This window comes from Condylostylus longicornis, unplaced genomic scaffold (genome assembly GCF_029603195.1).
Source record: "Condylostylus longicornis isolate FDR11 unplaced genomic scaffold, ASM2960319v2 ptg000009l, whole genome shotgun sequence".
Taxonomy (NCBI): domain Eukaryota; kingdom Metazoa; phylum Arthropoda; class Insecta; order Diptera; family Dolichopodidae; genus Condylostylus; species Condylostylus longicornis.
This window is the reverse complement of record NW_026577978.1, coordinates 4,593,504-4,606,279: the sequence shown is the minus strand read 5'-3', so window position 1 is coordinate 4,606,279 and position 12,776 is coordinate 4,593,504. Positions and strand designations below refer to the sequence as shown.

Sequence of the window (12,776 nt, the reverse complement as noted above, 5' to 3'; positions counted from 1 at the left end):
AGCAAGCATTAGAAAATACTGAGAATTCTGATTTAAAAGTGAATAAATAGTGAGTAAAAAAGCAATATACACAATCCGACTGTATATGAAAGTACACTTTCCGAATAAAATAGCCAGATAGACGATAAGGCCCTTAATATTTAAATGGTTACTGTGAGAGAGAACTAAATAAATTGAAGGGAAAGAGATGCAAGTTTATATAATGAGAGAATTAAAAAATGAAGAACAATTTTCGTATGCCAGAACTGGTATTGTTAAAAAAATTTTAAAATTTCCGTAAAGTTTATTAGTCGGTAGATACGTTTGCAAAGTGTTGCACAATTGAATTAAAAAAAAAAAAAATAGTTAGAAGTTTTGAACCTGTCACCTTGATCCTAAAGAGTTAGAATTTATAATATTTTTGAAAATTCTAATAGTTAAAGTTAATTTTTGCTTTACTCTCTCTCTATATATTGCAGTAATATAGAAATTTCCTCATTATTTATTAATTATGTGAAAGGTTGTATAAATTTTTGAAAAAATATGTTTACAAATTTTTCGAGAAATCATAAATTGCCCCTTTTTTATTTTAAAAATCTTGAGTTTTTTTTTAACCTATTCGATCCTGTGTAAAGCAGGTGTATGATATTGTTGAACAATGAACCAGTTTCTTGCGTCATTGAGTTAAAGTGGTAAGATAGTGAGCCCACCATAATCTTGAGTTATCCGGCTTAAAAGTTTTTTAACTTAATAATCATATTACGCCTAATATATTTCATAAATATAGCTATATAGGTATTTACAATTTTTTTCTAATGATATAAACAATTCAAAGAGGTTTTCTTTAATTTAATTTCAAATGTATCAACTTTTTGTTGAAAATTTACCAATAACACTATAAGATTAAAAGAGATTTATTTATCTTATTTATTGCACAGATGAGTTACGTAGCTGACAATCATAACAATACGAGTATAACAGTTTTAATTCTAATTAATTCAATGGTTCTAGAAATTAATAGAGATAGCAAATTTTTACCTTATATCATATAAATAGTTAAATAAGTTTTGTACCGAATTTAACTCTAAGCTTTTACGTTATATATACATGGTATAGTCTAAATGATGACTGAAAATTTCGAATTCTGTGAGAGAGTGCTCATTCATATATAAATTAAAAAATATTATCAAAATTATAAATATGAAAAATTTATTTAAAATTAGAATAAAAAAAGGATTTTATAATAAAATTATTTATTTTAACTTTTAAAAATCACTTCCCCCATTTAATTTGTTTGTTAATTTTTAATTCGTTCCAAAACTAATCATTTAATTTTTTTTTATATATAAAATATTCTTAATTTCTGATATACTCGTCTTTACTTAATTATTACTCATCGAATTTGTAATCCAAGTCTGTTTTTAAAATAAATTATTCGGTTAAGTAAATTTTTTTTTGTTTTGATAATAATAATAAATTTTTACCTTCATTAATTATCCAAAAACCATCATATCCTTTTTGACATGTTACTCCAATGAAATTTATTGGAAAAAATGGTTTCGTATTATTATAAGCTATAAATGGAAATCTATCACCTTTTTTTCCAATTGCAATATTACCATTATAATTCCATTTAATCCAAAAACCACGATATTCATTTTCATTTAAAAGATCTGGTACACTTTGATGATAGTGACTATAATTTTGTTATAATGTGAAATAATTATAATAAAATTAATATATTATATTGTTATTTAAATTAAATTTTATATTACACATCATCAGACCAAATATTAATTTCAGTTCCCGTATTATCCCATCCACCAATTATAATTACAACTTTCGGATCTAATAATATAGGGGCATTACTTAACGAGATATGAGCATCTGCTTTTGCTTTTACCCAAAATTCAAAACGATCTTTCTTTACATTTGGTATATATCGGAATTGATAAGGATCTTTGGTTGATATTTCTTAGTTAAAAAAGAAACAACACATATAAATTATTTAATGAAAATAAATTTAAATAGACCTTGTGTACAGTTACAATAAGTATTAAAAATATAATATTACTAACTTCTTCTAGGACTAGAAACTTTCTCCAAACATTTACTATAATCATCATTAGCAATATTTATATCAAATAAAACAACAAAAAGAATAAATAAAATTATTTTAAAAAACATTATGATTTTGAAAAGATTTTTCTAATCATTTACTATTCAAATAATATTTTGAAACTAAATTCATAATTTTATGATTTTTGGCGAAATAAATTTTTGGTTTTTGTAAAAAAGGGTGCTTAATCAGTATAATTGAATTTCGGTTATCACACTTTTAACAATTTTTTTATCACACTTTCAAAGAAATTTTTTCAAAAAGGAATTGTACTTAATAGTTTCACTCTGCTTGTTCTTCTGCTTACCAAACTATTTAAATGGGTAGCTAAAATTTTTGTTTATCAAAAAGAGCCTCGGCAGAAATTTATTTTTCTAAAAGAGAAGGTCTATCTGCAAAACCCCCTTACCCTTTGAGCAAGTTTTGACAAATCCAAAAAAAATTACGGCTTTCTCTTTTAGAGTCAAAATTAGCTGTTGTGTTTTACAAATTATAAAATGCTAAGATTTTCACCGTTTTGCAAAAATTAATTGAAATAAAAATTTTTCCCATCTCTGATTGCAAGTTGTTGCCTCTATAAGCTTTGGTAAATTTATATAATAGCCAAAAATTGTCAGTAAATTATTTCTCATGATTCATTTAAGTAAATAGAATTAATTACACTGTTTAGTTCGACTCTTCATGAACGTATTCAATAATTATTTATTACATAATGTGTTAAGTAATTTTAATATGAGAATTTATTAATTTATTCAATTATGCTGAAAGGAAATGTGCTTAAACGAATTTATCATATTATATTTATTATTAATTTCGGAATTTCCGTAAGAATTTGAAAAGAGGGTGTTAAGAGAATTACCGAAAGTTGAAATTTAAAAATTATAAATAAATTATAAATAAATAAAAATTTAATTTCAAAATTTTTGGCAAATTACTCAAACATTTTACTTCAAAGAAGAACAAATTGTAAATAAAATCTGTTAGCATTCTTCGAATTCTTAAAGAATAGCAACAAATGTTTTGGGAATTACAAATAAATTAAAACCGAAGTGTTTCTCATATTGGGCAATTTAAAATTTTTGAAATAAAATCCAAAATTTTTAATAATTCAAATTTTTACGAACTTTTGCAATGTACAAAAATGTGGATATTTTTAATATTATCTAGTGTAGTGCTACCAAGAAAAAATATTTTTTTTATAAAATTTGAAGAATTGAAATAAGTAATAAGAAATATGTAAAAAGACCCTGTTATGAGTCGTAATTTGTTAGAATTTTATTTTTTATCGTAAATACACCCACATTATTATATTCTTATATATCCAATTTATTATTTTGGTTCCTCATACTTATTTCTTAAATTCTTATCTTTTAATTCCTTTAGTTTGGGTAAAGTATATCATAAATTTAAATTGGCGTAAAGCTCTTGACCTTCATATTTGTATATGGTATGTAAATATTCGTATATATGTTATATTCGTATAAACACAATATCATTTTGATAAAACTAAAATATTTAATAGTTCTGTTTTAAACTCTAAATTGAAAAGAACGAATACAATTGTATACTCGTATTTTAAATAATTCGTATTGAAATGTCTTTTTATATAATATTATTGGTCTTGTTTGCTATTGCATTTAAAATAGATGCAGCCTTTACAAATTTACAAACTTTACCTGCATCTATGAGTGACAAAGATTTAACAGTCTGCCAGAAAAATGAACGTAAGTGTTATACCTATTGTATACGAAATAAAAATAGAATTTATTAATAAAATAAATTTATGAAAATTTATATAAATATTGCATTTTTTTCAGAAATAATAACACTAAATAGAATAGAATATAGATATGTACCAGTTATAAAGAAAAATTGTTTTGAATTTTGGGTAAAAGCTTATCATTGTGCATTAATTTCTCTTAGCAATTCACCACAATTTATAGATCCAACAATTCTAATTCAAATTGGTGAATGCAATAATAAAGAGAGTAATATTGAAATGAATAAAATGTAAGTAAAATATGAAATTTTTTTTATAAATTATGTAAAATATTTAAAAAAAAAAAAATTATAGTGAAGTAGTGAAAAGTCATACACCAGATTTTTTAAATAAAGATGAGTATCGTCCGTTTTGGATAAAATGGAGTCTTCAGGGTAAAATTATGGTAGGCAAAGGAAATGATATTATACCATTTTTAGTTTATCAGCACACAGAACAAATATTTCCAATAAATTTTATTGGATTAAGAACAAGATGGAGTGACGGATATTGGATTATTAATGAAGGTAATGCTTGTCATGATGATGGTTGTTAATAAAATTCATATTTTATAAAATTGTTAATTTTCAATCTATACAATAAAAAATCTATATAGAAAAAATTTTTTTTAATATTTTTATTTTTTGAAACCAAGTTACCGCAAAAAAACTCTGCAGTATAAACTCATCTATTTTTTCAATAAATAAGTGAAAATTGTTAAAGACATAAAGACAATTATTTCATAAAATACAATTAGTCATAATTAACGTGCTTACCAAAGTATGTTTATGTACTGTACTAGCATTTTGTAGTTCGTATTCAATAAAGTAACTCTAAATTTTTATTCATCCTTTTGTCTTATAAATCTAAAAAAAATCTTAATCTAATGAAAATAATAATATGCGCAGTACAGCAGAAGATTTTTTTTAATTTTAATTGCCTTAAGTCAAGTGATATACGAGCTAGAAAATTTAATTATATCGTACAGTTGGCACGGTCAATTACAATTAGAATATGCTTTATAATAAAAATATGGCTAGCGATTTAATAAATTAAAAATTTCTAAAAAATATTTGAATTAAAGGAAACCTTCTGATGTACGTGCAAGTTCGGTTTTTTAGTTTTCATATGATTTTAAAACTTTATTTTTCTCGAATATAACAAAAAGAAATCATTTTTATTTTTGTATTTTTTCTAATATTTTTTTTGTTTTTGTCAATTTCATAAAATTCAATAATTTTAAACAATTATTAATTGAAATGTATTTTTAAAAATTAAATTTAAAATATATATATATATATATATATATACTTATATTGTTATACACGTACAAGTATATATACATGTACATGATGATATAATTAATATGATAATAATAAATTTTTTTGTTTTGTTTTTAAATGTATTTTTTAATTAATTTTTTGAATATAATAATGGTATAGTAATTAAATTTTTTGATAAAGGATAAAATTTTAATTGATTTATTTTTTCATCTTAAGTCACCAATTTTTGTTTTTTTTTTTTTTTTGTTTCTTAAATTTTTTCTCATTCTTTTTTAAATTTTATTCATAATTATGTATATATATTTTATACTCGTAATATATAAAGTAAAATTAAAAATAAAAACAAAAAATTAAAATTTTATTTGTAACATAATTAATATGGCTAATATACAATAATATATATGTAAATAATATATAATACAATAATTATGTTCAATTATAAATTTTATTACAAAATAAAATTTGTTAAATACCAGTATATATATAACAAATATTGTAATTAGTATAACAGTATAATAGAAAAATATTTTCTGGACACTCTTTTATGTAAAACGAAATGTGTAGAATATCAGTATAAAAGTTATTGAATTCGTATAACAGTTTTTAATGTTAGTATAACAGTTACAAAAAAACATATTTAATAAAATTTCTGTTTGATTTTATACAAAATAATATACGTGTGTCGAATACTGGTGTAATAGTACTATTAAAGTAGTATAATAACAATAATAAGAATAATAGGAATAATAATAATAATAATAATAATAATAATAATAATAATGAAAATAATAATAATAAGAAAAATAATTTATAGCAATTTATTTTGTTTGCTAAATTAATAAATTTTTGTTTTTGTTTATCCAAAATAAATTGTATAATATAAATGTACACTAATATAAAGTCGTATGTATAACAGTTACGATACAAAATAAAAAAAAAAATAAGGAATTTTCAATTTTCATGTAAAAGTTTAACTTTAATTTACTCATAATTTTAATAGTTATATTTAAAATAATTTCGATGTTTTTTTATTCTATAAAATTTATTTAAAATTGTTATATATTTTTTTAATTTTTTTAATTTTTATATAGTTAGTTAATTGTTGTTAGTAATATAGATAAAAAAATACAATTTAATAAAGAAATGAAAAATATATAGCAATATTTTTTGTATTCGTTTTTTTTTTTTTTTCATTATTTATAATAATTTTTTTTGTTAAATTTTAAGATTTTAAATATTTTATGTTATTAATTTTAGAAATATTTTAGAGAAAATTTTTTTTTTTTGTATATTATTTGTATTTTTGGTTGCATTTTGAAAAAAAGTTTTGTGCATTTTATTATTTATAATAAAAATTGATAATATACATAGGATATATTTTTTTTGTTTTTATTTATTTTTTGATATTTTATATAGTTTTAAAATATTATTTTAATTTAATAAAAATCAATATACATTCTACATTATATAATTTATTTACATATATTGTATGTTTTATAATGTTAATCGCAATATTAGTACAAGTATATAATAATTATTGTTTACAATATTTACAATGAATTATTATTATTTATATTTGTATTGAACTAAGAATCTAAGCTCCAAGACCTGATTTTCCAAAACCTCAACACAAGAGTTTTTAAAAATGTATTGTAATATTAATATAACAGTTTAAAGTAAAAAAAAAAGACGAATTTTTTTATCTGAAGTGTATAAAAGAAAATTTCGCATATTTTTTGATAATTCAGAAGGATTAGGTAAACTACAATGTAATCAAAAGTCCGTAATTGTTTATGGATATTAGGGATTAAAAATTAGTTTAGGTACTAAAAATAATGTTATACAAAATTTTAAAATTACAATAAAAATTTCACAATTGAATTTTCTTTGTTTCTTTAATTCTTTCAAGAATATAAGGAAAAATTAATAAAAATCATGGTTTTTCGAAATAAGTTTGACATTTCATCTACTTTAAATCATTTGTATGCTACATAAAATCGCAAATTCAATGTTTCTGGGTATAAACCAAAATATCGAATTTATGTTTTTATCCTGTCACATTTGATGTAATTTTACTTGTATTTAATAAAAAAAACATCAAAAACTTAAAACTTTTGGAAAAAAATAAACAAAAAAGATTGATAATGAAAATAATTTGATTTGATAGATGTCGGATAAATTTATAACAGTTTTATTAATCAAAGAAAATTCATCTTCTTAAAATTTCCAATAAATGGCTGATTAACAATAAAACAATTTTAATATTAGAGCTTGTATACGATATTTTGTAAATATTGTGATTTGAATATTACATTGTGCTTTTGTATACTAATTATATTATTCCATTATGATTTTAAATAATCACATTTATATTATGGATTTATATTATGATATAATGTAAAATTACTTTTGATTATTAATTATTGTATAAGACTATAATAATTGGAAGTATCATCGATTATTAAAATTTAATATAATAATATAATTATTAAATATACAAATTGTTTAAGAAAAGTGTTATATTGTATAAGTACATATGTATATTATATAATGTAGATATGTGTTTTACTTATATTAAATACAATTTGAATATAGATTATATAATTTTTTTTTTATTAATAATGGCATATAATATTTATTATGAATTATGCTTATTAATAATTTCGATATAATAGAATTATTAATTAAAAAAAAAAATTATTTAATTTGCTTTTATTTTAATTTACATTATTTGCTTTTGAAATTTAAAAATTTAAAGTACTTACATAATTGATTTAATTTTAAAGGGTGACAATAAGATTTTATTAAATTAAATGTGATATAAAGCATTTCTAATATATATATGTATATATATAATTATGATATATATAGCTATATTTGAAAAAATAAGTTTTTGCTAACTATTTTTTTTCTTTTTGTATATTAATAGTTCTTAATAAGTGCAATGAAATTTGTTCTTTAATAAATTTAATTATATATATATATATATATATATATATGTATGTAGATATTCATGTTTGAAATATTTATAATTATATTGTATTAAAAGTAACGTTTAAATAGGATGTATAGGATGATACCTGTTCGATTGTATAAAGAAATTAAAAATATTATAAAATTTTATATTGAATTTGAAATATTTTTATAAAAATTAAAAAAATAATGTTATACAAGATTTATGATTTTTTGATGAATTTCAGTTATTTATTACAATTTGAGTTTAATGTAGGTTATAACCAAATGCAACAGATTAAGAATATTTTAATTAAATTGAAAATCAATCTTTTGAATTAAAGACTTTAGATTTGAAAAACAAAAACTTATATATTTTGTAGGAAAGCATAAAGGAAATTTATATTCAGCTGAATTCCAACTAAAAGAGATGTAAGTGTGTAGGTCTTAATAGCAGGAATTCTTCAAACTTTGGTGTTAATAATATAGAATAATGATATTTGATATTTATAAGACTGTGACTGAAATATATTTTTTTTTTTGAGAAAAATCTATCCTCTGCATCTGATTAGAACAAGTAATTTAAGTTTCATTTAATAAAATTTAGTGTGCAATTTACTTAATGACTCTTACATGCTCAAAACTCCCACAGGCGTAAATAAACAAATCAGGAAGAATTATTACAAGTATATAATTACCAATATTATTTGAAATATTTTTGATATCAAATATTTTAATGGAATTTTAAAAATTTTTCTTGTTCTTAATGCAAGATTTTCAAAAAAAATTTAAGACATAGTAAAATTTAGTGAAAAATTGTCAAATTTAGGACATAAAAAGCAGGGGTATAACATCTAAATAAAGAATGTAACTTTTTCTAAGAAAATTCGGCGAATCTGGAAATCCTTTTCTAAAAAATTGTCACAGAAATTATTACCCGTCACATACATAAAATCGGCTAACAAAAAAATCCTAGCCTAAAAATCTTATATGCTGGATAATACACGATACACAAATATGAATAGATAAACAAAAAATAATTAAAATTTTATAATAATAAAAATATTTTCATAAAATTTTTGATTTTTAATCGAAAATTTATGAAGTAGAAAATTATAAAGCTAAAATAATATTAGTCGAGCTCATATTGAAATTCATATACATTTTATATATCTAAATAATATTTCAGATTCATTCATTCAGTAATGTTTAATGTTAAATTGTATAATAACATAATATTAATCATTGTTTATCATAAATAATAAGATTTTTAATGATAACATGTAATACATTTGCAATTTGTCATATTTTGATTTTTGTATAACAAAATTTTCAAAACAAAAGAAGAAAATGAAATAAATTTTGAAGGTATATACTTACGTAGATTTTCTTGTTTCTGAATATTATACATATAATATGTAATATATTATAAAATATAGTGATAAATGACTTTATGTCGGTTGTGATGCCATACGAATTCTAGCTGTTGCACGAGATTTATTATGTATTTCAGCTGTACGTAGTGTTATACCAAATATATCCTCGTGATAACGATTTTCATCCTAAATTATAGGGTGAATGGTGAAACAAATACATTTTATAAGAAATTTATATATAATATATAATGAGTAATGATAAATTTATTTGAATACATAGGTAAATGTAAAAATAATTAGGGAAATAAATTGATCGTAATTGATTGTATATATTGGAAAATTTTCAGTTTGTGTGCTTATATTTTAAAATTAAAAATATTGTTTACTTTTCATAATTTTAAGAATTATTTTTTTTTTTTGGCGAATATTAATATTGAAAATTCTTACGCTTAATATATTCGGTTAATTAAAATAAGTATATACAGTGTGTATAGCATAAAATATAAAAATTTTATTTAATAAAAAAATTTTGTATATTTTAGGAGAAAAGTGTACAAATTCGTTCTCTATTGTTCTATTAAATTTGTTCTATTAAATTTGCAGGAATTATATAGACACTATTAAAGATTTATAAGTGGATCACACGGTTATGTCCACAAGCTTTGTTAAGATATAAGTTGTCATATAAATTAATCATTTAAATTCGATACAAAAGAGTCCCCAGACAGATAGACAGAAAGATCAATATTATTTGAAAATTAATTATTCTCTGTGCTCCTACAACACGAAATGGTGAATATATACATGGTGGAATTCTCTTTTTCTGTGAAGATCATAAATATTCCTTTGTACAACAAAGGAATATTTATGAGATATAAGAACAATAAAGGCATACTTTCAAAACATAGGCTTTTTAAAACTACCCGAATAATTAATAAATTTTGAAATTGAATGTCATTATATTTTCAATAACAGTTCATTAAATTCTAAAATTTTGTAATAAATTTATGAGTTCAAAGGCCCTCTCGTTTATCACAGAAAAAATTTTTGAAAACTAAATTAAAAGAAAAATGGTATTAAAATATTTATTATACACAAAACTCGTATCCTTTACACAACTTGCTTCTTCAATACCATGTTAATATTTTGGCCTTCTAATTTTCAAATCTATATAAATAATTAATTTATATAATCCAACATGTATCTGTTATGGTTTTAGTCGACTGCTTTTAAAACAATAACAATCATTGAAAAAGTCATGAAATTCGTTTGTTTTATACGTTAACATTCATTTATTTTTACTACTTTTATTTTTGGTAATTAAATCGATTATAAATTTTTTTTTTTAATCAACTTAAATAATGGAAAATTTTCACTGTTCACACACACACACACAGATAGACGTAATGTAGAAAACATTTTAGTTTTCTACAACAAAAACAAAATTTGTTGTAGAACAAAAATTGGCTCTGATATTTAAACCGTATACATTCACATATTGTGTATTGTCCTTGATTTTGAATGTGTTATGACTTTGGATTTAAACCAAAAAAAAAAAAATTACGCTATTTTTCGGATACTCATCATCGTATCCCAATTGTTTTCGTAATGAAAGCACACAAAAGCATAATGGAGAAGTAAGAAAATGGCAGTATAGCAGAACTTGAGATTTTTTTTAAATATGTCAATACTATTTTTATTATAATATTATTCTTTCTATAGAATAGATCAATAGAATATTCATATTTAATAATGATTAAGCACTAATTTGATTGATATGTAAAATATGTAGAATTTATGTGTATTGAAAGTTCGTAAAAAAAGAAATAGCAAAGAAATATTATAAGCAAAAATTCAAATAAGTCAGTCAGGGTTTTTGTTTTTATTTACCTTAGAAAATCGATTTTTAGTTTCCGTAATAATATAAAATGAATCGAATTCCGTAAAGAAAACGTGTCTATGTTGGAAAAATATTTTAAATTTCTAATAATAGCTTGAGTCATTTAATACGAAAATAAATGAACTTTGAGTGGAAAATGTGGGAATTAGTTCAAATGTTTCTTGACTATAGAAAGAGTCAAGAGATGTGATTTCTACGAAACCAAACGAAGCATAGTTCATTAAAGAAACTATTGGAAACCTTTCTAAAAACAATGGAGTGCTGACAAAATATGATATTTGAAATAAAGACATGCCTGCTCTATCACTAGTCATACATGCTAATTTATTTTAAAGATATTATTTTAAAATAAAAGATAAAGAGTCGATTTTTAAGTTCACATTTACCAAATTATAATTATTTTATCTATTTGCCATATGAATCTTAATTATGTAAAAAATCAGAAATAATCAAAGCTATATCGGTATTTGTATATAGAACCCGGATCTCGTAGAATCTATGAAATTAGAAACTTGAATCTAGAAAATTGTTCAACAAGACTTATTTTAGAGTTGCGTTAACGATTGATCCTCCAATTTCGAAAAATAGTTATGTAAAAATTATTTGAAACATTTCTTAAGGAATTTGATGCTTTTATTTTAGGGTTATTGTTGGTCAAAAAATACCTTTACTTTTTGATATTTAGAGAAAATGACTAATGAGAAACAGAAGAGCGGCAATCATATTTCGCCTTGTAAATTTTCCATTTTTATTTAGCTAAAGACGGCTTGTATTGTAATGCGACGTGATATCTGAAAGCTAAACGTTCGAGTTTGATGCAATTCTAAGATTTTTTAAGCTATAATAATGGAATCAGCCTTGGACAACATCAGTGACAGATAGAGCAATGTTCTACTAGCATTCAATGAAGATAGTTTTTGAAAAATTTATGAATCGGCCATTACTTATACGGTCACATCATATTTATGTACTTCATATTTGTCGAATTTGTAATTACATTAACAACAATTTCAAATTACATAATTTCATTTATTAAATTTTTATCCTTGAACACAATTTACAAAAAAAAAAAAAATACTAGAATGTCTTTGAAAAAGTCATAAAAACTTATTGGAAAATTCTTAAATTTTTTCATTTCCCCTTTAACCTTATTGTCATCTTTCTAGATCTAGCTAGACAAATAAAAAAAAATCATTTTCTTTACAACGAAATTTTCTTTTTTTTTCTAAAACTTAAAATGTTCAAAATGGAAAAATCTTTAATTTAACGATTTTATAACCTTGATTGTCACATTCATTTTTACTTTTGTGTCACTATTAAATACTGAATCGATTTTTATTTAAAAAAAAAAAAACATTTTTTTTGATTTTTTTATCATTTGGTTTTGTCTATAAATAAACTTTGGCGA

General features: G+C 21.4%; 3 protein-coding genes across 6 annotated transcripts in view; 1 reads left to right on the top strand and 2 right to left on the bottom strand.

Annotated features, from left to right (window-relative positions):
* Positions 1 to 1,368: 1,368 nt before the first annotated feature.
* LOC129618560 (uncharacterized) lies at positions 1,369 to 2,102 on the bottom strand. The gene is made up of 4 exons (XM_055533370.1): positions 2,054 to 2,102; positions 1,755 to 1,953; positions 1,464 to 1,675; positions 1,369 to 1,394 (listed from the first exon to the last, which is right to left on the bottom strand). The coding sequence occupies exons 1-4, from the start codon at positions 2,100 to 2,102 to the stop codon at positions 1,369 to 1,371; spliced, it is 486 nt and encodes a 161-aa protein (XP_055389345.1).
* Positions 2,103 to 3,692: 1,590 nt separating this feature from the next.
* LOC129618559 (C3 and PZP-like alpha-2-macroglobulin domain-containing protein 8) lies at positions 3,693 to 4,413 on the top strand. The gene is made up of 3 exons (XM_055533368.1): positions 3,693 to 3,822; positions 3,994 to 4,108; positions 4,173 to 4,413. The coding sequence occupies exons 1-3, from the start codon at positions 3,693 to 3,695 to the stop codon at positions 4,411 to 4,413; spliced, it is 486 nt and encodes a 161-aa protein (XP_055389343.1).
* Positions 4,414 to 8,031: 3,618 nt separating this feature from the next.
* The window catches only part of LOC129618573 (nitric oxide synthase), a 199,967-nt gene continuing 195,222 nt past the window's right edge, over positions 8,032 to 12,776 (bottom strand). For all 4 annotated transcript variants that reach the window (XM_055533403.1, XM_055533406.1, XM_055533404.1 and 1 more), the window contains exons 22-23: positions 9,473 to 9,654; positions 8,032 to 8,220 (exon numbers count right to left, since the gene is read on the bottom strand). In XM_055533403.1, coding sequence (XP_055389378.1) covers positions 9,544 to 9,654 — 111 coding nt within the window. In that variant the 3' untranslated portion in view covers positions 8,032 to 8,220; positions 9,473 to 9,543. The remainder of the gene's footprint in view (positions 8,221 to 9,472; positions 9,655 to 12,776) is intronic.

Excerpts from the sequence above, each read along its gene's own strand:
- LOC129618560 (XM_055533370.1), bottom strand. The coding sequence starts at position 2,102 with ATGATTATAGTAAATGTTTGGAGAAAGTTTCTAGTCCTAGAAGAAGTT. Across the intron at positions 1,954-2,053 it reads TCTAGTCCTAGAAGAAGTTA|AAATATCAACCAAAGATCCT; the intron begins GTAATATTATAT and ends TTTTTAACTAAG. Across the intron at positions 1,395-1,463 it reads TTTTTGGATAATTAATGAAG|ACTTGGATTACAAATTCGAT; the intron begins GTAAAAATTTAT and ends TTTTAAAAACAG.
- LOC129618559 (XM_055533368.1), top strand. The coding sequence starts at position 3,693 with ATGTCTTTTTATATAATATTATTGGTCTTGTTTGCTATTGCATTTAAA. Across the intron at positions 3,823-3,993 it reads AGTCTGCCAGAAAAATGAAC|CTTATCATTGTGCATTAATT; the intron begins GTAAGTGTTATA and ends TTTGGGTAAAAG. Across the intron at positions 4,109-4,172 it reads AATATTGAAATGAATAAAAT|TGAAGTAGTGAAAAGTCATA; the intron begins GTAAGTAAAATA and ends AAAAAATTATAG.